Raw genomic sequence first — 22,418 nt, forward strand, 5'->3', positions numbered from 1 at the left:
CTGGAAGCTGGGGTAAGAGCCTTCAGATGAACCTTAAAGATGCTTAGAGGTCTCTTGGAGTGGTGGATGAAGTAGTTTTTTTGGGCTGACAGAAAGCCGCAGATAAATTTATCAAGGAAACCAAATTCAACTTTATTGAGACTTGGGAACCCCTCACCCTTTTAATTTTCAAAACACTTCTTCAGATCAGCAACTCGAGGTTGCCTGTCCTGGGGCTCTTGGTGCTTGCCTACATGAGAGACATAAGAAGTGGGGGCTCCCAGCTCCTTGAGGGGTTGTATACAAGCCTGGCTCAGCAGAACCTGGGGAGGCTGGTTTCTGGGGTTCTCTTTAGATTGGGAGCACAAGGGAGACTGAATGGGTTGTAACTTCTGGACAGTGTCAGAGTTGGGCTCCGTGGAGGCAAGAAGTTGGCTTTTTGGGGGAGTAGGCTGAGTGGGGACTCTGAGGGTCCTGGAGCAAGGGCTTTGTGAGGGTGTAGGATCCAGCTTGCTGGAAGAAGAGGGCCCTGGGTCCCTTTGGCTGGGAGGGTCTGCTGAAGTGGCTGAAGATGTAGGCAGAGAGGAGATATCTGAGGGTGGCTGAGGACAGTTCTTTGAGTAGCTTACAACCTCTGAAAATGGGGTGTCCTGCAGCGGTGATAGGTCACCAGGCAGGGACTGAAGCTGAGGATCCTGGGATCTTCTGTCTTCTTCCAGTTGCCATGGTGACCCTACTGGGATGTCAGGCTGGGCACAGCAGGATAGAGGGTATGGTTGGTGTCAGATGGGGAAGAAGCTGACGGGTGGAGGGGGAGGGGAGTAGGTTCTCACCAGGCTGGAACAGCTCTCTGAGGCCCCTTGCTGACAGCAGTCCAGACTCTGGCTGGCCCTCAGCTGGCCGCCACTCTTGATTTCCACACTCAGACTGTCTAGGATCTCACTCAGCAGATCCAGCTCCTCTCCAGACCCCAGGAAGCTGCCGTCTAGAGTGTCCTCTGCCCAGGGATTCTGAGTGTCCCTGGAGTTCAAGGTGGGGCTCCTGGATTGAGGGTTGACATCTGGGCTTTGTCTCCAGAGTCTAGAAGACACCCCTCATTAGTTGTGACCCTGCTTAAATTCTTACCTCTCCTGCAGGGGTTCAGAAGGTCCCCCTTCCGGCTTGAGTCTCCTGCTAGGACGGAGGGGCCTGTTCTGAAAAAGATCAGAGAGCAAGAGATGGGAGAAGCCTCCAGAGCTGTTGAATCCATGGCTGGGGCTTTCCATCTTGAATTGGAAAGAGCATTGGACATGATACTGCATGTCTGTCATCTCTGCATTTGAGCCTGAGGCAGGAGGATCATTTCCAGTTCAAGTTCTGGCTGGCTATATAGTGAGATTCTTCTAAAAACAAAACAAGGGCTGGGGTGGATCTCTGGGTTCTAGACAAGTTTGGTCTAAAAAACTAAAAACAGCTCCCAACCAAGGGGTTGGGAGAATGTAACTTGGGTGGTACAGGTCTTGCCTAGCATGCACAGTGCACTGGGTTTGGTCCCTAGCACTATTTAAACTGGGTGTGGTGGATCAGGGGTTCAAACCCACCCTTGACTGTTAGTGAGTGAACTATAATCTGAACTTCAACACAGGAAGATGGTTTGGTGAACGCTAGGGACAAATGCAGGATTTGGGAAGAATCTGGTATGTATGGGGGAAGGTGAGCATCCTCACTCTGTGTGTGTGTGTGTGTGTGTGTGTGTGTGTGTGTGTGTGTGTGTGTGCGCGTGTGTGTGATGGGAGGCAGGCATCCTCTGTGTGTGTGTGTGTGTGTGTGTGTGTGTGTGTGTGTTTGTGTGATGGGAGGCAGGCATTCTGTGTGTGTGTGTGTGTGTGTGTGTGTGTGATGGGAGGCAGGCATCCTCTGTGTGTGTGTGTTGTGTGTGTGTGTGTTTGTGTGATGGGAGGCAGGCATTCTGTGTGTGTGTGTGTGTGTGTGTGTGTGTGTGTGATGGGAGGCAGGCATCCTCTGTGTGTGTGTGTGTGTGTGTGTGTGTTTGTGTGATGGGAGGCAGGCATTCTGTGTGTGTGTGTGTGTTCGTGTGAATGTGTGTGTTGGACAGTGGGCATCCTCACCTGTCCGAAGTGCTGGCTGATAGGCAGGCGCTGTTGCAGTCGGTCTGAGCGGCTGGTGAGGCTTGGGGTTCTCAGGGAGCCCCCCCTCTGAAGGCAAGAGTCTCCGTCCTGTGAAGGGATGCACATGTAGGCTGGGGTACCACCTCTACTCCCTGGAATTATCTGTGGGTGGGGAATTCACCCTGGGTGGTCTTACCTTAATCATAAGCAGGTTCTGCATACCCTTCAAGCCACTCTTTGCCTAGGTGATGACCCAACACAGTATTAGACACAACTGTTTTCTACCACCTATCACCTTTGTATCTTCCAAGCTATGTTTATACCTTCGATGCTCCTGGAGGGAGTCATCCTGCCATAAACCGAAGGTTTGACCATTGTGTGTAGGACTAAAATCAAATGGACAGATCTGAAACGTAAAGGCTGGTCTGAAGAGATGTTGAGCTCCAGACCCCCACCCCCCCACCCCACCAAAAAAAAAAGGAAGCTAAGTAACAAAAAGTCGTCAATGGATCTTGGCTGTCAGAGTTTGTGTGTGTGCTTGATTTTATTTATGTATTTTATTTGGGGGAGAAACATGAGTCATGCCACAGGTGTGGAGGGCAAAGTTCAGCTTGGGGAGTCAGTTCTCTCATTCAGATTCTAGGAATCAAACTCGGCTGTCAACTTGGACTGCAAGAAACATCTTAAGAGTGTTTGCTGCTCATGCCACAGCACCGGGAACTGTAGTGACAATTCTGGAACTTTGGTTTCTTTAAAAACACAGAAATATTAAGTGTTTGCATTTTAATCCCAGGTGTGGGGATATGGGCCTGTTCTCAGTAGCTGACGATGATTTGCCCTGCGCCCTGGCAGAGGTATGGTTTTGCCAGCTGCAGATAGTTTCTGTGAATGTATGATAGCTGGAATTCTGGGTGCGTTTCAGAGGTTACATAGGGGCCTGAGAGGCAGGGGTTGGTAGTCACTGGTGTTGGGGTGGGGTGGTTATGGTTTGTATGTAGTTGTTCTCAAAGAAAGAAACAACAGGAAAGAAATTAGATTCAAGGATCTCTTGTCCCTCTACTCTTTCTCTCCTTTCTAGGGGGTGGAGAAAACAGGGGTAGAATAAAGGGTGGGAAAAAGAACCCACAAAGTAGCAAAGACTAGTTACACAAATCAGGTTGGTCACAACTGGCACAATCTACAGCTCCAGGGGATCCAATACCCTCTTTGACCTCCACACACATGGTGCACACACAAGCAGGCCAGTAGGCACACAACACACACTAACACAACACATACACACAACTCACACACACTAAAAAGAGAAAACGGAAAATGAAAACAGCATAGGGAAATCTGCTAATATTTAAACTTGTTAAAGTGGACATTTAATGCCTGTTGTGACTACTCAAGACATCCTCTCTTGATTCCCATGTTTGGGACACACATGGTGAAAAGACACAACCAACTTTTTTTGTTGTTGCTTTTCAAGACAGGGTTTCTGTGTGTAGCCCTGGCCGTCCTGGAACTCACTATGTAGACGAGGCTGGAAATCTGCCTGCCACTGCCTCAGAGTACTGGGATTAAAGACATGGACAATTAATCTCTTTAAGTCATCCTCTGACCTCCACAACACGTAACTACAATAAATAAATGTATTCCCCGCCCTCCACAAACCCTCCAGAGCTGCTCCATATGGTGGGAACAATTCAAATTCAGGAGGCAGAGGCAGGCGCTCTTCTGAGTTCAAAACTAGCCACGGCCACACATGGAGACTCTCTCTCCAAAAATAAAACAAGGCAAAACCCCAAGGTGAACAGCAATGCCAATCCCTAGCTTCTACATGCACAGGCACACATGTGCACATAAACATATTTAACACAGACTCTCCCTATACCCCTTTCCTTTGGTCACCCCAGCCACTGTAGGCCACAGGGCCCAGCCTCACCGATCGGTACATGTTCCTGACCGCTGGTCGGGTTTTAGCTTTCACAGAATGCAGGAGGGCATCACTACCTTTCTGTAAGGGATTGGGTGAGAAAACACCAAATGGGAGAAACTTGGACCCCTGAGGTCGTCAGCTCTGGATCCCACACTCCCCACCTCAGGTTGCCTTCTGCTGGGCAGCCTCCTCCCTCCCTGTGCCTCCAGTTTTAACCAAGACCCTTCTTGGAGGCTGTGGTAAGCGGTAAGGTGATGACGTTGGTTATGAACAGGAGTAGGGATTGGTTTTATTACCTTAAGGCTATCTGCCCAGAGCTGATAGGACCGAAGGGTGCCTGGGAGGAAGGGAGAGAGCTGTGGTTACTGAGTCAGCACAAGCTTGGGAAACTGATTGGGTGAGAGCCTTGGGGCTCACCTGAGGAAGCTCCGCAGCAGGCAATGATCTCTTGCTCAAATTGGTCTGAGAAACCTTCTCCAGCATTGAGTTTTTCCAGTCGGGATTCGATGAACTTAGGGTAGGGAGAGAGGGTCAAACTCAAGTTCATGTTGTTCCCTATAGACTTAGAAGCCAGCTTACCAGGCCCCTCCCAAGGCCCTCAAATCTTGAAACCATTCTAGAAATTAGGCATTCAACTTGGCCCTGACGTCAGGGACCCGCAGCCCATCCCCATTCGTCACCTTAGGCCCCGCCTCAGGGACTAGCAGCGAATCCCTTATTTTTCACTTTAGGCACCGCCCCAGTGGCTCACCTGTTTGAAGAGCTGCAAGTGTACGGCCTTTTTGTGGAAGGCCTGCAGGGGCGCCCCAGGCTTCTGAGCCAAGAAAGCCTCCTCACTGAATGTCACTGGCTGACCCTGGAAGAAGGATTTCTTTCGGAGTTCCCTGGGGGCTCTCCTGTCTTCTACCGTTTTTTCTTCCAACTTCATCGCTACCCTGTACCTGATCCTGTGCAGGGCCTCATGAGACATCTCATCCTCATCTATAATGTGGTTGTCAGCATTAAATACTGTTGATAGTGTAAGGGGCTGCTGTAGGGAGATTGCTGCTGGGTTACATAATGAGCTCCAGGGTAACCTGGGCTACAAAGACACAGTCTCAAGAAACAGAAAAAAAAAAAAAAGGCAGGAGGCTCAGGGTTCAAAGTTTGGGGCTAGCCTAAGCTACCTGAGACCCTAAACCACTAGGTATTCTTAATGTTGTGATTTATTCCTTGAGAGGCTTGGCATCTCTCCTCCTTCTCCATCTGCTCACCGGGATGCAGACCAGGGCGTCACGGTACCCTCCAAAGAGCAGGGCCTGGGCTTTGAGGAAGAGACGAGACACCCCTTCCCCGGGGCTCAGTGCAACCTTCCTTAGCCGAAGCCTCAGCAGGGATACCTGAAGACACAGGAGAGACCCCGAGTTGGGCAGAGATGGAGGCTCCATGTTGGGGAGCAAGGGTGGGAGGTGGTGGTACTGACCACATCTGGCGGCAGAGCTTGCACATCGTCAAAGGGCGTCTCCAGGGTGTTAGAGTCTGCATTCAACACCACAACGTCTTCCAGGGCTTTCTCCCGAACTCTCTGCGGGAGACAAACATGAGCTGTCATTCAGAGCCCCATATGGAGGAGGGACTCTGAGAAACAGAGCGAGAGGGAATCCCTCCTGGCTCCAGCCTTGGGCTGTTCCAGCGTTTACCTCAGCGAGACTGCTGTGGACTCCTATGAGGTAGGGCATGGGCGCACTGTGGAGAGAACACAGACTGGAAAGGCAGATGCATACCTCAAACCCCCAAGCATCTATGCCTGCCTCATGTAGCCCAGGCTGGCCTTGGAACTCTTTGTTTTCTTTTTTAACTTTTTCTTATAGTGACTCACTGTAGACCAGGCTGGCCTGGGACATAAAGAGATCCTCCTACCTTGGTCTCACATGTGCTAAGATTAAAGGTTGGCAGCACCACAGGCTTTCCCTCCGCCTACCTTCCTCATCCCCCTCCTCTTCTTTTCTTACCAGCAGTAATCCAGCAGGTGCGGGGGCAGCGTGGGGATCAAAACATGCTCCCAGCGCATGGGGTAGAGCAGAGCGCAGGAGGCGTGAACGCAGGCTGTCAGCTGCGGGGTGAGAAGGGCAGAGGTGGCGGTTCAGACTACTCACCTCAGGGTCCTGGATCACTGAGAGGGGCCCTGAAATGGGCACTGAGATAGGCACTTAGACCTCTCTGATCTGTCTCCTCCTTCCATTGCTGGGAACTGGGTGGAATTCAGACCCCCTTAGGAAGGAAGAGGAGACCAGGATTTTGGCCAGTTATAGCTCCATGTGCTCAGATTAAAAAAAAAAAATAGCTCTGAGCTTTACGTAGTGGCTCTGACCTGTAATCCCAGCACTCAGGAGGCAGACACAGGTGGATCTCTTGAGTTCAAGTCCAGCCTGGTCTACAGAGTGAGTTCCAGAAAATCTGTCTTGAAACCACACCTAACCAAACCAAACCCAAAAATGCCAAACACTGGGAGCTGGTTCAGCTCTGAGCAACAACATGGTGGCTCACAACTTCTTTAACTCCAGCTCCAGGGGATCTTCTCTTTGGGCACCCACATACACATATATACATTAAAAATCTTTATACTGTATAACATAAAAGTGAAACTAAAAATAAAAAAATCAGATTACAGTTACTTGTTTGTGAGTGAGTTTGTGTGTGAGAGCTCACTAGTGCAGATTTGAAGAACAACATGTAGGAATGGGTTTGTCTTCCCACCATATGTGCCCTGGGGATTGAACTCAAGTCCTCAAAATTTGGCTGTAGGCACCTTTGTTCACTGAGCCATCTCACTGGCCCTAGATTTTTTTAAAAAAATATTTATATACTTGTTTTATGTACGTGTGAGTACACTGTCTCTGTCTTCAGACACACCAGAAGAGGACATTGGATCCCATTACAGATGATTGGGGGCCACCATGTGGTTGCTAGGAATTGCACTCAGGACCTCTAGAAGAATAGTCAGTGCTCTTAACCGCTGAACCATTTCTCCAGCCTTCTAGAATCTTTTAAAATATATTTCCCTATCTATCTATCTATCTATCTATCTATCTATCTATCTATCTATCTATCTATCTATCATTCATTGAGACCTGGTGAGTGTCTGTCTTGTATCTGGCTGGCCTCAAACTAGGTATGTCAGGATAACGTTCCCTGAACTCCTGATTCTGTCTCAGGCTGTCAGTGCTGGGATTCCAGGTGTGTATCAGCAATGTGCTTGCCAGGGCCTGGTCGGAAATAGAACCAGGGGCCTCATGCTTGTGAGGTGAGCGCTCTACCCACTGAGCGCTCCAGCTGGAAAGTTTAACATCTTCTTCCAGCTAGGCCAGGTCTGGTCCTCAGTGGATTGTGCTACCAATAAATTGGAGCCACCTCCAATTATGCAACCTCCTCAGATTGTCCCTACAGGGGTGGGACTGAGTGAACAGGTTTAGGAGTGTGTCCCCTCCCACCCCTCCACCCCCCACCCCCGGCCCCGGGGAGAAGGTCGGCCTCACAGTGCTGAGCTTGCTGGCCGTGAGCAAGACCCTCCTCTCAGCTAGCAGCGCTGCGAAGAGCCCCACGATGTTTTCATCTGTCACAGCGACCACCAGCTCAGTGAGGTTCCTCTGAAGGATGGAGGGACACAGCGGCTGGGGGTTGGGCAAAGAGCTAGGATTTGCCGTCCCACCCACCTTTTGTAATTTCTAATTACTCACATTCTCAGGAATAGATGGGAGGCCCGCAGCATCCGGAGCCACAAAACAAGAAAGCTAGTGGGAAGACAGGGAGGGAGCGATTCAGTCCGCATGCGTGGCAGTCTGTATGGGTGGCAGCCTGAGGGACCTCCACTCACCAGCTTGCTATTACCCAGGGCAGGAGGCAAGATCCCGCACTCGCTCCAGCTGGTGATGCTGCTGTCCTGGGGCATAGGAGTAACTGTGTGGTTCCTCAGCCCGCTCACAGCCTTCACCGCCAACAAGATGCCCGTGCCAAACATGGGAGCCAGAGATGGGAGCTACTCACCGTCTTTGGTCCCCCTGAAAAACCGGGTCCAAGATAGGGGTGTTGCTGCAAGTTCTGTAGGAGTTCTTCAGCCTCGGTGACCTGGGGAATACAGGACGAGTTACTGGATGGATGGACGATTTGGGATTCTGAGGGTCTCCCTGTGAATGAGGTGAGACCTGGCCCATTAGAGAGGTGATGGGGAGACGGGTGAGGATTGAAGGTGGGGCTGGTCTCACTTGGTTCTGAGCTAGGAGGTCCCCCACAGTATTGAGAATCTTGTAGAACACTTCAAACCAGGGAAGGTGGCTGGAGAGAGAGAAGGGGAAGTGTCACAGTCTAGAAAGTGCTCCTGAGGAATCTGATTCTTTTACAAATTTATTGTTTGAGAATTTTGTGCATGCATATTACATGTTTTCATGTATGCATATTATGTGTTTTCATGTATGCATACTATGTGTTTTGATAAAATCTATCCCCATATCCACCCCCTCAACTTTCCTTTCTCAATATTATGGGATATTTTCTAAAACCTACTGAATCAGCCGGGTGTAGTGGTGGATGCCTTTAATCCATGGCTCTCAGGAGGACAGAGGTAGGAGGACCTCTTGGGGTTTGGAGGCCAGCCTGGTCTATATAATAGTTTCAGGCCAGCCAGGGCTACTTAGTGAGACCCTGTCTCACCCCCAGCCCCAGGACCCCCAAAAGCCCTGCTGAGTCCACTTAGTGCTAACTGTCAGTACATGGGTGTAGAGCCGTTCACAGGAGCATGGCAAAGCTCTGAAGAGAGCCAGTGTGCCCTACCCCAGCAGCCATCGGTGCTGATAGCTCCACAGACAGCTGTGCTGGGGTTTTGTTTGGCTTGATGTGTGCAGGTCCCAAGCCCCTGTGCCTTCATGGGCACTGGTCTTGTGTCTGCGTGTGGAGCAGAGACACATGTGTCCATGTGTGGAGTGGACACGTGTGTCGGTGTGTGTCCATGTGTGGAATGGACATGTGTGTTGGTGTGTGTCCATGTGTGTCCATGTGTGGAGCAGAGACACGTGTGTTGGGGTGTGTCCATGTGTGTCTGTGTGTGGAGCGGGGGCCTGTGCACTTTTCAGCCTTACTCCCTGCCCTTGAGATCAGTTGGGAATCTCTGTGTCATTGTGAGGCCCAGTGTTTGTCCCTGTCTGTTCCTAATCGGTTTTAGGCCCCCCGTGTCACCCACCTGAGTATACAGAGGCAGCTCCATGCACCGGCTCGCAGGCGGCAGAAGCCAAATCTACGGTTGCCCACCAGGTCAGTGAGGGCAAAGGTAAAGTGCTGGACAGCAGGGCTGGGCGGCTCCCTGGGGGTAAAAGACTCTGGTGGAGATTGGTCACCCCCAAGATGACTGTGAATGCAGCTTTTTGGTGGTTTGGTATGAGAGCTCAGTATTTTGTGGGTTCTTGGGAGTCAGGAACCTGAGTCCTGGAGCCTGGTTTCATAGCTCTACCAGTAAGTATGTGCCTTGCATGACAGATGACTGGAGTCTCATTCTACAGACACATCTTTAAAAGAAAATCTGGAGGCCAGCATGGGTGGCTCATCAGGAAAATATGCTTGCCATGTAAGTACATGTGAGCACATGTAAGCACATGTCAGCACAGTGTGAGCACATGTGAGCACATGTAAGCACAGTATGAGCACATGTGAGCACATGTGAGCACAGTGTGACTTCAATCTCTGCAGACCCATAATGTAGAAGAAGAGAACCAAGTTATCCTCTCTGACCCTGGACTCAGATCCTGTGGCACAGGTACATAATCCCCCATATCTCTCTCTCTCTCTCTCTCTCTCTCTCTCTCTCTCTCTCTCTCTCTCTCTCACACACACACACACACACACACACACACACACGCACGCACACACACACAAATACAATAGAACAAAATTAATTCTGGCTCCAGAGCTGGGGTGGTAAAATCTTCAAAGCCCTGGGGCTGGCCGGCCAGTAAAACTTCCTTGGAGACCTCTGAGTCAGTAAGAGATCCTGCCTCAAAAAACAAGGGGAGTGTGTATAGGAACTGGAGAGATGGTTCAGTGGTTAGAACACTAGCTGCTCTCACAGGGAACCCAAGTTTCGTTTCCAGTATCCACATGTTCCTGGTGGTCTGATACCCTCTTTTGACCTCCCTAGGCACCAGGTATCATGTGGTGTGTACAGATATATGTCCAAGCAAAACACTCATACTCCAACACACTCAAACAAAACCAAACCAAACCAATTCAGGACTAGTAAGATAGCTCACATAACAAAAGAAAAAGGTGGATGGTTTCTGGAAAATGACACTTGAGGTCTGTCTCTGGCCTCCACATGCAGCTGCTCACCTATGAACATACATACACACTCATGAAGGTCCCTCTGAGGGACCACCTAGCTTCCTTTGTCCTTCAGTTCTTGGGTCTCTGGGTCCTTGTGCCCCTGTGCCTATAATGCTTTAGTTGTTAAGGTCCTGCTTCAGGCCCCAAAGAGCGTGTGTGTCCCCACCTCTCTGTCCCCTGCATACCTTTCTATGTCGAAGGGGAAACAGAACCTGGGCACCATCTGCATGGCCTCCTAGAGAGGGAAGAAGCACTAGCACACCACTCCTTTGGGCCTTGCCCCTCCACTCAGGGTTCAAGGCCCACAGCACCCTCCCTCTGCTGGACCAGCCCTGGGAAGTCTTCTGAATACCTGTTCCTGGAAGTCTGGAGGGAACTGCCGCAGGATCAGGGGATCTGCAGGAAGGGCCAGCTGCTGAGCTTGTGGCCTCGCACCCTCCCTCCCTCCCTCCCTTCCATCTTTCCAGCCCCAGGTCTCCCAACTTACCCTCCTCCAGGGAGTTGGGGCGGCCAGCTTCGAAGAACCAGTCAAACACAGCAGAGGGATGCCTTCTGTGGACCAGGTGGGGGTTTCAGGTTGTGTGTGTGTGTGTGTGTGTGTGTGTGTGTGTTCTGAGTCTGCGTCTGTGTGCTTCTGTTTGTGTGTTCCCTATTCTGTTCCTTATGTGTGTGACTAGGTGTGTTGGCGTGGGTGCCCTGAGGGGTGGAGTCAGGTGTGAATGCTGCTGAAGCTTGGGGGGAGAGAAGAGAAGGAAAGAGAGAGAGAAAACCAGCATGGTGGCCGTACCTTTAACCTCAAGGAAAGGCAGGTAGATCTCTGTGAGTTCAAGGCTTGCTTGGTCTATATATGAGTTCCAGGTTAGTCAGGACTATATACTGAGACCCTGTTTTCAAAGAGAGGGCTAGGAGACAGAGAGAGAGAGAGAGAGAGAGAGAGAGAGAGAGAGAGAGAGAGAGAGAGAGAGAATTAGGAAGATAGGGAGAGAGACAGAGAGACAAAGATAGGGAGATAGGGAGAGAGACAGAGAGGCAGAGAGATAGGGAGGGAGGGAAGGAGGGAGAAAGAGAGATAGGGAGGGAGGGAGGGAGGGAGGGAGAGAAGCAAGAGGAGTCAGACATGGAGGCAGGCCTGTGACAAGCACTAGTATAAAAAGAGCATACTTAGGATTCTTTCTGGTGCCCGCTCCTTGGATCTGTGCAGTAGAACTGCACTGCCTCAGGTGTGTATCGTGTGAGTCTTATCTCTTCTCTCTCTGTGCCTTTGAGCATATTTAAGACTTGTCCTTGTGTCCTTGTGAGGTTTTGTGGGGCCCACACTCAGCAGAGAAAGAAGAGCAAGGTACCCTGGCACTGAGCTGCAAGCCCCACAGCCTGGCCTTCTGTGCTGTACACTACATCTAGCAGAAGATGCTGAAGCCTTGGCTTCCGGAACCCAAGGGAGGCAACATCCAGTTACACACAGCACCCTGACATGGCTCCTCCAGCATCTTATTGTTGGATGGACACAAAGCACCCCTGAGTCTCCCACTAAGGTTGACAGAATCTCTCACCATAGCCTCTCACACCTCACGGCTGACTATCTCCTCCTGGAAACCACCTTCCTAACATCCCCTGCCTACCAGGGCGTCATACTCCTAAAGTCCCTGCTTTCATTTCACAGATCCAGAGCCAGGAAAATTGAAGAGGGACTGTGCATGACCTGATCAGGTCCCCGAGAGGCCACCTTGGTCTGTGGGTAACTGTACTTCCTGGACCCTCCCCTGCCGTAGCCCCAGCTACCATGTTTTTTTGTTTTTTGCCCTCCCCCACTCCTCCTCTAGGCTCAGATCTGGCAATCTTGCTGCACAGAATGGAGGGAAGACAGCTCTTACATTTCAGTGGATCCCATGGTCTCCACGGCTGGCCCAGCTGGGCCCTTCCCCTAGGGCTCCTGGGGCTGGGGGAGCCTGTGTTTGCTTGCAGCTGGGCCCCTGATCTGCTCAGTTTCCTGTGTGGCTGAGAGAGGAAGTTTAACGGGGTGACGTCCTACATGAAGGAGGCCTCCGCCCCCAACCCCTGTGAGGAACTTGGGTGTCCTGGCTTCATAGCCTAGGTGGGGACAGAGTGTGTGGGAAGCAGGGCTGGATTGGGAGGTCCAGCTTTACCCTTATGGTCCCCATGGCCACACCCAGGTCCTTTCTTTCTGAGTCCCCTGAGTATTGAAAGGCTGTGAAGATCACCCCCATCATTTTCCTGTGTTGTTTCTCTGTCTCATTTATGGGGGGGGCAGCTGCACTGAAGGGCAAAAGAGGCTGACAGAGGTTGACAGCTGGAGTCGCCCAGGAATCCTGATGGAAATGCACGAGAGACTCAGAGACTCAGAACCCAGGTAACGTGTGTGTGCACACGGGTACACACAGGTTCCCAGACACACAACCCCCTCACTGAGAATGGTCACAGACTGAAGGCAGGCAGATGGGCCTGGGTATTACCAAATTCAGGGTGCTGTCTGTACCCCAAGAAGGTAACTTGAGGGCACTGGAGACATGGTTCAGTATTTAAGTGCATGCACTGCTCTAGCACAGTGCACTGGCTTGAATATGCTTGGCCCAGGGAATGGCAATGGTTTGGTCTTATTGGAGTGGGCATGGCTTTGTTGGACTCCTCCAGCTGTATCATGGAGGGCATGGGCTTTGAGACACTTCTCCTAGCTGCCGGAAAGAAGACAGTCTTCTCCTGACTGTCTTTGGATCAAGAAGTAGAACTTTTTTTTTTCTTTTTTTTGGAGCTGGGGACCGAACCCAGGGCCTTGCGCTTGCTAGGCAAGCGCTCTACCACTGAGCTAAATCCCCGACCCCGAAGTAGAACTTTTGGCTTCTTCACCAGCACCATGTCTGGCTGGACACAGCCATGATGATAATGGACTGAACCTCTGAACCTGTATGCCAGCCCCAATTAAATGTTGTCCTTTGTAAGCGCTGCCTCGGTCACGGAGTCCCTTCTCAGTAACGGAAACCCTGAGACACACAGGATGTAAGTAAGTGATGAGCCATGCACATGGCTCCAGAGGATCTGGTACCTCTGGCTTCACATACCCATTCACTTAATTAGAAAGAAAACCAATATTATATTGAAATACAATTTAAAAAAAGTCTTAAGTATGGCTACACATCCTTGAAGCCAATCAGCCACACCTTTAAATCCTAGCTCTTAGTGGGCAGAGGCAGGCAAAGCTCTGTGAGTTCAGGGTCAGCCTGGGCCTCACAGTAAGTTCCAGAACAACCTGGAACTCTCTACATAGGGAAAGCCTGTCTCAAAAACACCAAAACCCAAACTAAACAAAATGCAGCAGCAGAAGATTCATTCAGTGCAGCCACACTGGAAAGAGGGGGAAAAATCAGGGGCCCTCAGCTCTATCTTTCCAAGATAGGCCATGATGAAGAGATCTTATCTGATTTGTTAGAGTACAGACTGTGGCCCCAACTTTGGTAACAAGGGCAGAGAGAATGCTTATTTCTGGTGTGCAAGTGGCTTATCTTAAACCACTGAGTTGCTCCGGTCTGTTTGGCCTTGCAATCCCTGTACTCCACCACTCCTGTAGCCCTCAGTGGCCCTCTTCCACTCTGTGGGCCCCTCCACTCCTTAGCTGAGCCTTGAGAAGAAACGAAATCAAACAGAAAGCCACAACAAAGCAATGACTCATTTATTGATGGAGGGTCTGCAGGGGAGAGCGGGGTGGGGTGCATAGGGAGGGGCTCTCTCACCCCAGGCAATAGGCCTCTCTTTCCTCTCCAGCACTTCTCTGGTAGGAACTAACTAAGGCACAAGGGCAGGAACACACAGGGACCTATGGGAGCCAGAGTGAAGGTGCTGGGTCAGCAGTGGGGAGCTGGGAGATCAGAGGTAAGGCAAAGTGAGAGGGCTTGGAGGCTGGGTAAAAGGTTAAGTCAAGATCTAGAGAAATGTCTGAGTGTGTCAGAGGTGGAGAACTATTCAGGAGTGCTGGGGAAGGGATAGGGGATGAAAGAAAGGCTTTTCAAGATTTAAGGAGGTGGAGTGTGTGTGTGTGTGTGTGTGTGTGTGTGTGTGTGTGTGTGTGTGTGTGTCTGTTGGGGGCTCTCATGGAAACTGCCTCGGTTGGAGAGACAGAGGGGTTTAGGAGTTAAGGGTGAAACAGATGAAGCAACCTGGGCTTTGGCCTTGGCCGTCATGGTGAAGATGCTCACGGAATCCAAGGGAACGAGCAGCTGGGTGCAGAGGTGGGGTGCTCAGGGTCAAAGCTTTGCTGGTGTGCCCCGGGGGCAGAGCGATGGCTGAAGACTTAAGCCACCTCCTCTTCGGCCTCCTCTTCGAACTCGCCCTCTTCAGCCGTGGCATCCTGATACTGCTGGTACTCGGACACCAGGTCGTTCATATTGCTCTCTGCTTCCGTAAACTCCATCTCGTCCATGCCTTCACCCGTGTACCAATGCAGGAAGGCCTTGCGCCTAAACATGGCGGTGAACTGCTCTGAGATGCGTTTGAACAGCTCCTGGATGGCTGTGCTATTGCCGATGAAGGTGGCTGCCATCTTCAGGCCTCGGGGTGGGATGTCACACACGGCTGTCTTGACGTTGTTGGGGATCCACTCAACGAAGTAGCTGCTGTTCTTGCTCTGCACACTTAGCATCTGCTCGTCCACCTCCTTCATGGACATCCGTCCTCGGAAGACAGCAGCCACGGTCAGGTAGCGACCGTGTCTCGGGTCGCACGCGGCCATCATGTTCTTAGCATCGAACATCTGTTGGGTCAGCTCAGGAACGGTGAGGGCTCGGTACTGCTGGCTGCCCCTGCTGGTCAAGGGTGCGAATCCTGGCATGAAGAAGTGGAGACGGGGGAACGGCACCATGTTCACAGCCAGCTTGCGTAGATCTGCGTTGAGCTGGCCGGGAAAGCGCAGGCAGGTGGTCACCCCACTCATGGTGGCCGACACTAGGTGGTTGAGGTCCCCGTAGGTGGGCGTGGTCAGCTTGAGAGTGCGGAAGCAGATGTCGTACAAGGCCTCATTGTCGATACAGTAGGTCTCATCAGTGTTCTCCACCAGTTGATGCACAGACAGTGTGGCATTGTAGGGTTCCACCACCGTGTCAGACACCTTGGGCGATGGCACTACGCTGAACGTATTCATGATCCTGTCTGGGAACTCCTCCCGGATCTTGCTGATGAGCAAGGTCCCCATCCCTGAGCCTGTGCCACCTCCGAGCGAGTGGGTGAGCTGGAAGCCCTGGAGACAGTCGCAGCTTTCAGCCTCTTTGCGCACCACGTCCAGGACTGCATCCACTAACTCTGCGCCCTCAGTGTAATGACCCTTGGCCCAGTTGTTGCCTGCTCCAGATTGACCTGGGGAAGGGACAGGGTTGAATTTGTAGGTATGGGGGAGGGGTGGACCCACCAACCCATCTGCACTGCCCCCTAATATCTGAATCATTAGACTAGAATATGTTAAGAGTACCTGGCTAGGGGGCTGGGGATTTAGCTCAGTGGTAGAGCGCTTACCTAGGAAGCGCAAGGCCCTGGGTTCGGTCCCCAGCTCCGGGGAAAAAAAAAAAAAAAAAAAAAAAAAAAAAAGAGTACCTGGCTAGGCTCCATGGATAGAGCTCTGCCTAGCATGCTTGAGGCCTAGAGCTCCAACCTTGTCACAACAGAAGCCAGGTGTGCTGGCCTCACTCTCATTGCAGCTCAGGAGGTAGCAGCTAGAGGACTAGCTACAGTTACATAATGAGTTGGAGGCCAGCCTGGGCTACATGAGATTCAGTAACTAATAGATAACAATGAAAAGACTGCTAGCATTGTTATTTTACTGATCTAATTTACTTTTGGGGACTGTGATGGTTAGTTTTATTTTTTTCTTTTTCTTTCTTTCTTTTTTTTTTTTTTCGGAGCTGGGGACCGAACCCAGGGCCTTGCGCTTGCTAGGCAAGCGCTCTACCACTGAGCTAAATCCCCAACCCCAGTTTTATTTTTTCATTCATTCATTCAATATTTTAATAGCTTTGTTTTAGCTGGATATGGTGGTGTGTACCTTTAACCTCAGCACTGGGGAGGCAGAGCACAAGGCCAGCTTGTTTACACAGTCAGACTTTAAAAACCAACCAACCAACCAACCAACCAACCAAAAAAGTTCTATGTTTATGCGTGTGTGCGTGCAGATAAGTACACTCAGCCCTACAGCCCCTAGAGGGTATTAGAGCCTCCCTCTGTGGATATAAGAGGTGAGCCACCTGACATAGGACTCGAACTCAGGTCCTTTGGAAGAGCAGCAAGTGTTCTTAACCACTGAGCCATCTCTCCAGCCCTCAGTGGTTTGTCTTTGGTGAATTTTATTTTTCTTTTTAAGGGTTCTCACTGTGTAGCTCTGGCTGACCAGAATAGACTACCACGCTGGGCTCCAGATTATTTGTTTATTTAGCACAAGGTTGGTCTTGAACCCCATGAGTAGCTCAGGATAATCTTGAACTCCTGCTCCTCTTACTCCACTGAATACTGAGATGCTGATAGACATCAGGAAACCCAGTGTCTGTGGTGCCCACCCTGCCCCGTCCCCTGTCCCCTCTGCCTCTATCTCTTCCCCTCATACCCTCTGCTCCAGCCACATAAGCCTCCTAGCTGCTCCTCCATCACTAGCTGCTCCTCCATCGCTAGCTGCTCCTCTGTCACTAGCCTCCAGATTTATCTTTCAGCCAAGACATAAAATCATACACATCTGTGGGGGGCCACACTGTATTTTGACACAGGTCCACACTATATAATATTTGAATTAGGATAAAGATACCAACCTCCCCAAACACACATCAATATTATTTATCCTAAAAACATTTTAAGATTCTCCCCTCAGCTGCATGAGATCCTGTATATCATTATTGTCTGCAGTAACCCTCCTGTGTAACATCACAACTATTACTATTATTACTGACAACCATCTAATATAGTAATAGGCACAAATAATATCAATACTTTATTATCAATCAACTTTTAAAATGTGATAAATTTAATTCTACAGTCATCTTTTTTTTTTACTCTTTTTTTTCCTTTTCTTTTTTCTTTTTTCCAGAGCTGGGGACTGAACCCAGGGCCTTGTGCTTGCTAGGCAAGCGCTCTACCACTGAGCTAAATCCCCAACCCTACAGTCATCTTTCCATTTTGATTTTATTTACATTTTTGGGGGCACGAGCAGTTTTCTGTCTGTGTGTCTGTGCCCTCAGAAGTGTCAGGTGCTCTGGAGTTGATGGTTGAAGCACAGCAGGATCCTGTGAACTAAACAGGGTCCCCTGTTAGAACGGTGTGCTGTCAACTGCTAAGCCATCTCCTTATTGTAGGATATAATAATTAAAGTTAATAGCAGGTGTTTCAATTTTGCCACACCTTCATCCAGAAGCTAGAAGGCTACTACAAAAAGCTAAGTAAAATCGTACCTCATCTAAGCTTTGAAAATCTCCTCTGCCTCCTCCTAGTCTCTGGTCTGTTCTCCTCGCAGCAGCCAGAGGGCGCCCGTGACCTGAGTCAGGTCTCAAAGGCTCTCCTTGCACCTCCTACCCGGTTCCTACTGGACCTGCCGCCCACAAGGCAGACTCCCGCAGCTCTGTTCCCTCCGGTCTGGTCCTCCATTTTTCCTCATTCCCTCTTCTATAGTCAGTCACACGGGCCTCCTGGCTGCTTCTCCATCACACAGAGCTGTGTCCTGCTCTGGGACCTTTGCACAGGCCAGTCTGTCTATTTGGAGTTCCTTTTCCATCGATATTCACCGCCCCTCACCTCACCTCCCTCCCGCAGACCTCTGTCCATTTCACCCGTACACACGTGTGTGTGTGTGTGTGTGTGTGTGTGTGTGTGTGTACCTGCGTGTGCGTGCCTGTGTCTACACAGGTGTAGGGAGGCCAGAGGTCAATGTCTGGTGTCTTCCTCTCTCTCTCACCACTTTGTCTGTTTGTTTACTTTGAGACATGGTCTCTCACTCAACACTTGGCTAGACAGTGAACTCCAGGGAATCCCCCAGAGCTATGGCTACAGACATAAATCCTCATGCCTGTCTCTTTAAATGGCTGCTTAGAATTTGAACTCACATTTTTATGCTTGCATACTGAACACTTTACAGTCATCTCCCAAGCCTCTTTTTAGTTTTTCCCTTTCTTTTCTCTCTGCCTTTCTTTCTTTCTTAAGATATTTATTTATTTATTTAACATATGTGAGTACACTGTAGCTGTCTTCAGACACACCAGAAGAAGGTTTCAGATATCATTACATGTGGTTGCTGGGAATTGAACTCAGGACCTCTGGAAGAGCAGTTGGCGCTCTTAACCACTGAGCCGTCTCTCCAGTTTCCTCTGCCTCTCTTTCTTAACTCCTCCTCCTCCCACCCCTCCCTGTCCTCCTCCTTACCCCCCTTCCCCCTGCCCCATCTCCACCCCCCCACCCCTCATCCTCCCCCTCCCCCTTCAGTCTGTCTCTCAGACTCTGTGTCCACGCTCTTTGGCCCACCTCATTTCTCTGTATCTTTCTCTCTACAGTCATTTTCAGAGGACCTTGTATTCATCATACCCACTCAGGCATGCATTCTCTAACACAAATTTTGTATCCATCAGAAAGGGAAACTCACTTGCCCAAGGCCACTTGCTGGGGCTGCAGCAGAGAACAAAACAGTCACCCGATTGCTCCCTGACTCCCTGCTATCCCTGTGGAGCTGACATCAAAAGGAGGGAGACTGGAGACAGACGGACAAACACCAACCCTCTGACTCTGGACTCCTCTGAGCTCAGATCCCTTCCAGAAAGTAGAGTGGAATCTACAAAAAACCTGCTCAGTCCTTCCTAAGCACATGGTCTCCAGAGGTATGGGGCTGGGCTTAGGGGACAGAGTGCTCCCCTGGGGCTGGGCTTAGGGGGCAGAGTGCTCCTGTGGGGCTGGGCTTAGGGGGCAGAGTGCTCCTGTGGGGCTGGGCTTAGGGGGCAGAGTGCTTCCCTGAGGCTGGGCTTAGCAGGTAGAGTGTTCTGATAGGGGCTGACCTTCATGGGTAGAGTGCTCCTCTGGCATGCACAAAGTCCTAGGCTCCATGCCAGCACCACAGAAACCCATTGGCCATCCCAGAACTGGGAAGGCAGGGGCAAGAAGATCAGGAACTCAGGGTTATCTTAAGCTGCATAAGTTAGTTTAAGGCCAACCTCACCTACATAGAGTTGGAGGTTAGCCTAGGCTAGAGATGCTGCATCTAAACATAGAAACTCCTGTTTAAGAAAGCCCTTCAGCTGTGTCTGATTGTCTCCCAGGGTTCTCTTGGTGTGCCTAATCAAATCCCTAAATGTTCTCACATGGTAGGTTCTTTGGTGTTAGTTACAAAATATTCTTTAAGCACTTATATTTTTCTTTTTCTTTTTCTTTTCTTTTTTTTTTCCGGAGCTGGGGACCAAACTCAGGGCCTTGTGCTTACTAGGCAAGCGCTCTACCACTGAGCTAAATCCCCAACCCCCTTTAAGCACTTATAAAACCAAACGTGTGCCCACACTGGAGAGGGACTTACCAAACACAAAGTTGTCTGGCCGGAAGATCTGGCCAAAAGGGCCAGAGCGGACGGAGTCCATGGTGCCAGGTTCTAGGTCAACCAGCACGGCTCTGGGAACATAATTTCCACCTGTGGGGATGGCAGATGGAGGGTAGCTGGGGTGAGTGCCAGGCCCAGCAGGCTCCAGGGCACATCCTGTCCCTTCTTAACAGCACCTCCCCACTCCTACCCCTGTGCCACCCCACTGGCTGCCCTACCTGTGGCCTCGTTGTAGTAGACATTAATTCTCTCCAGCTGGAGGTCACTGTCCCCATGATAGGTCCCAGTGGGGTCGATGCCATGCTCATCACTGATGACCTCCCAGAACTAGAGGATGGGGAAGAGGGGAAATAAATAGATTGTCCTTTCTGTTGTTATTGTTTTAAAACATTAAAAACCATTTTATGGGCTGGAGAGGTGGCTCAGCGGTCAAGAGCACTGACTGCTCTTCCAGAGGTCACACTTGTGTTGTCCAGCTTGCTTGGCCATAAGCCCTGGAGGAACCATGTTGCCTGGCCTATTGTTTGTTTGGTGATGGAGGTGATGGGAAGGGTTGAATAGCTTTTTTGACTTGCTGTCTTAAAATTGTATGTATGTATGTATGTATGTATGTATGTATGTATGTATGTGTATATATATATTTTTATGCAGTGTCTTCAAAAGCCCAGGCTAGCCTGAAATTTCACTAGGTAGCGTAGGATGATATTGAACTCTTGATCCTCCTGCCTCAACCCAGCCTAGTGGCTGGGATGACAGGTGTCTACCACAACTCCTGGGCAAGGGCTCAACTTACTGAGCTACAGCCCCCACCCCTTATTTTTTTTTTTTTTGACACAGGATTTCATGTAGCCCAGGCTGACTACTAATTTACTGTGTACAGGAGGCTATTTTTGGGCTCCCGCCTCTACCTACCAAGTACTAAGACGTCAGAGTAGGTCACAGTACTAGTGAGGAAGGGCTGAGCGATGCGATGCTGTGTTTAGGACACTCTTCTCCAGTTATTGACTGTCTGTCTGCGAGATGACTGGGAACTCAGAGCCCAGCAAAGCATGAGCCAGCAAGAAGGAAGAAGTTGGGGGTAGGGAGAAGCTTGGCCCCCACCAGAGCCACTTGGTGCCAGTCTATCCCAGCAGCAGCCCTGGGAGGAGGGGCCGTGCCTCTTTGTGCCGGGCAACTGAGGGTGACAGTGGCCCAGCTGTGAGGCCAGCTGTGGCCAAGGGACACAAGGCCAGGCCCTGCCCCCATCATCAGCCTCTTTGTTCCCAGTGTGCCTCTGCCCTGGCTCCCCTCCTCCACCTGGGATGCAGAATTCCTGGGCGAGTCTTGGGGGAGCCAAGGAGCCATTTCCGAGCCCCTCTGCATCCCCACCCCGTTACCCAGCCTGGCGTACCTTGGCCCCGATCTGGTTGCCGCATTGCCCGGCTTGCAGGTGCACGATTTCCCGCATGATGGGGGTGCTGCTGGTGGCGGCTGATGGACGGGTGTCAACCGGTCGCTGTGGTTCCGTCTCTGGAGGAGATGGCTGCAGAGCTCTGTCTCTGCGCCCCCGGGCGTCTCTATATTAGTGGAGCCGTACCCGCGTCACCGCCAGGTCACCCTCATGCTCCGCCTCCTGGGCCCGCCTAGGATACTTGCAGTGAAGGATGGGGAAACTGGAGTTATGGAGGGGGTGGGTGGAGGGAGGGGCCCCGGAGGTGTAGGAATCCCCTCTCCCCCTCCCGCGCCAAGCACTTTCTCTGAGACCTCAGAGTCCCGTTCTATCTCCGCTCTAGTTTCCCAGCAGGCGCCTCCATCAGGCGCCATCCTTCCTCTCCACTCGGGTTTCACAGAGGCTGGATGGAAAGGCGCCACGGAGTCTTGTAAACAGCATCTAGGACAATGTCCTCCATCTCAGCCCCAGCCTCTGCCTCAATTTCTCTGTCTGCTTCTCTCTTCTTCATTCCTTTGAGACCGCCTGCTTCCTTAGAACCTTTTATAGGTGGGGAAGGGCGGTGGCTCTGAGCTCCAGGATCTCCAGAGTTGGTTTCAAGGTGGCAGGTGTGTGTGACATACCATTGGTTCCTGGAAGTCTCTTCTGGGATCCTTCTACTGGTTTCCTTTTATGCTTTGAGGAGCGCTGGAAGGCTCTTGTTAGCTGGGACGTGGGTCTTTTGCAAGATGGATATCACCGCAGGAGGGCTTGGGAATTGACAGAGGCTAAGACTCATAACTGGACCCCACAAACAGCATGGAGCTTTCCCCACGTCAACACTTGTTATTGATATTTCTTTCTTTTATACAGGATTTCCTATGTAGCTGTTGTTCCCCTATGTCACTATGTTGCCCAGGCTGGCCTTGAACTCATGACTTTCCTGCCTTCAGCATCTGGACTGTTGGGATTACAAGAGAACACACTTGGCCTGAAAGTGACATCTAAAACACCCTTGTATGTTCGTGAGTTTGTCTGAGCATATGTGGAGGTTAGAGGGTGTCCGTGCATTTTGGTCTTTACCGTCTACAATGCTCCAGTCTT

The 22,418-nt window shown here is 50.8% G+C and overlaps 2 protein-coding genes across 21 annotated transcripts; both read right to left on the minus strand.

Annotated features, from left to right (window-relative positions):
* Positions 1–107: 107 nt before the first annotated feature.
* Dennd1c (DENN domain containing 1C) lies at positions 108–12,333 on the minus strand. Of its 20 annotated transcripts, XR_015628778.1 has the most exons (25): positions 12,228–12,333; positions 11,144–11,258; positions 10,844–10,908; positions 10,709–10,752; positions 10,542–10,591; positions 9,221–9,340; positions 8,250–8,319; positions 8,032–8,112; positions 7,862–7,927; positions 7,725–7,778; positions 7,524–7,634; positions 6,000–6,100; positions 5,688–5,733; positions 5,471–5,572; positions 5,262–5,387; positions 4,760–4,864; positions 4,426–4,519; positions 4,305–4,345; positions 4,015–4,086; positions 2,411–2,493; positions 2,284–2,328; positions 2,088–2,195; positions 1,105–1,172; positions 813–1,020; positions 108–728 (listed from the first exon to the last, which is right to left on the minus strand). XR_015628778.1 is itself a non-coding variant. In XM_087566971.1 (24 exons), exons 5-24 carry the CDS (start codon positions 10,583–10,585, stop codon positions 162–164), a joined length of 2,208 nt encoding a protein of 735 aa, XP_087423097.1. In that variant the 5' UTR covers positions 10,586–10,591; positions 10,709–10,752; positions 10,844–10,908; positions 11,144–11,258; positions 12,228–12,333; the 3' UTR covers positions 108–161.
* A 1,684-nt stretch (positions 12,334–14,017) lies between these two features.
* On the minus strand, positions 14,018–21,466 carry Tubb4a (tubulin, beta 4A class IVa). Its single transcript, NM_080882.1, is given in 4 exon segments — positions 14,018–15,714; positions 19,886–19,996; positions 20,125–20,233; positions 21,297–21,466. Coding segments are annotated over 4 exon segments (1,335 nt in total). The 5' UTR covers positions 21,354–21,466; the 3' UTR covers positions 14,018–14,656.
* Positions 21,467–22,418: the final 952 nt, after the last annotated feature.

The sequence above is a fragment of the Rattus norvegicus genome, chromosome 9 (genome assembly GCF_021556685.1).
Source record: "Rattus norvegicus strain SHRSP/BbbUtx chromosome 9, alternate assembly SHRSP_T2T, whole genome shotgun sequence".
Taxonomy (NCBI): domain Eukaryota; kingdom Metazoa; phylum Chordata; class Mammalia; order Rodentia; family Muridae; genus Rattus; species Rattus norvegicus.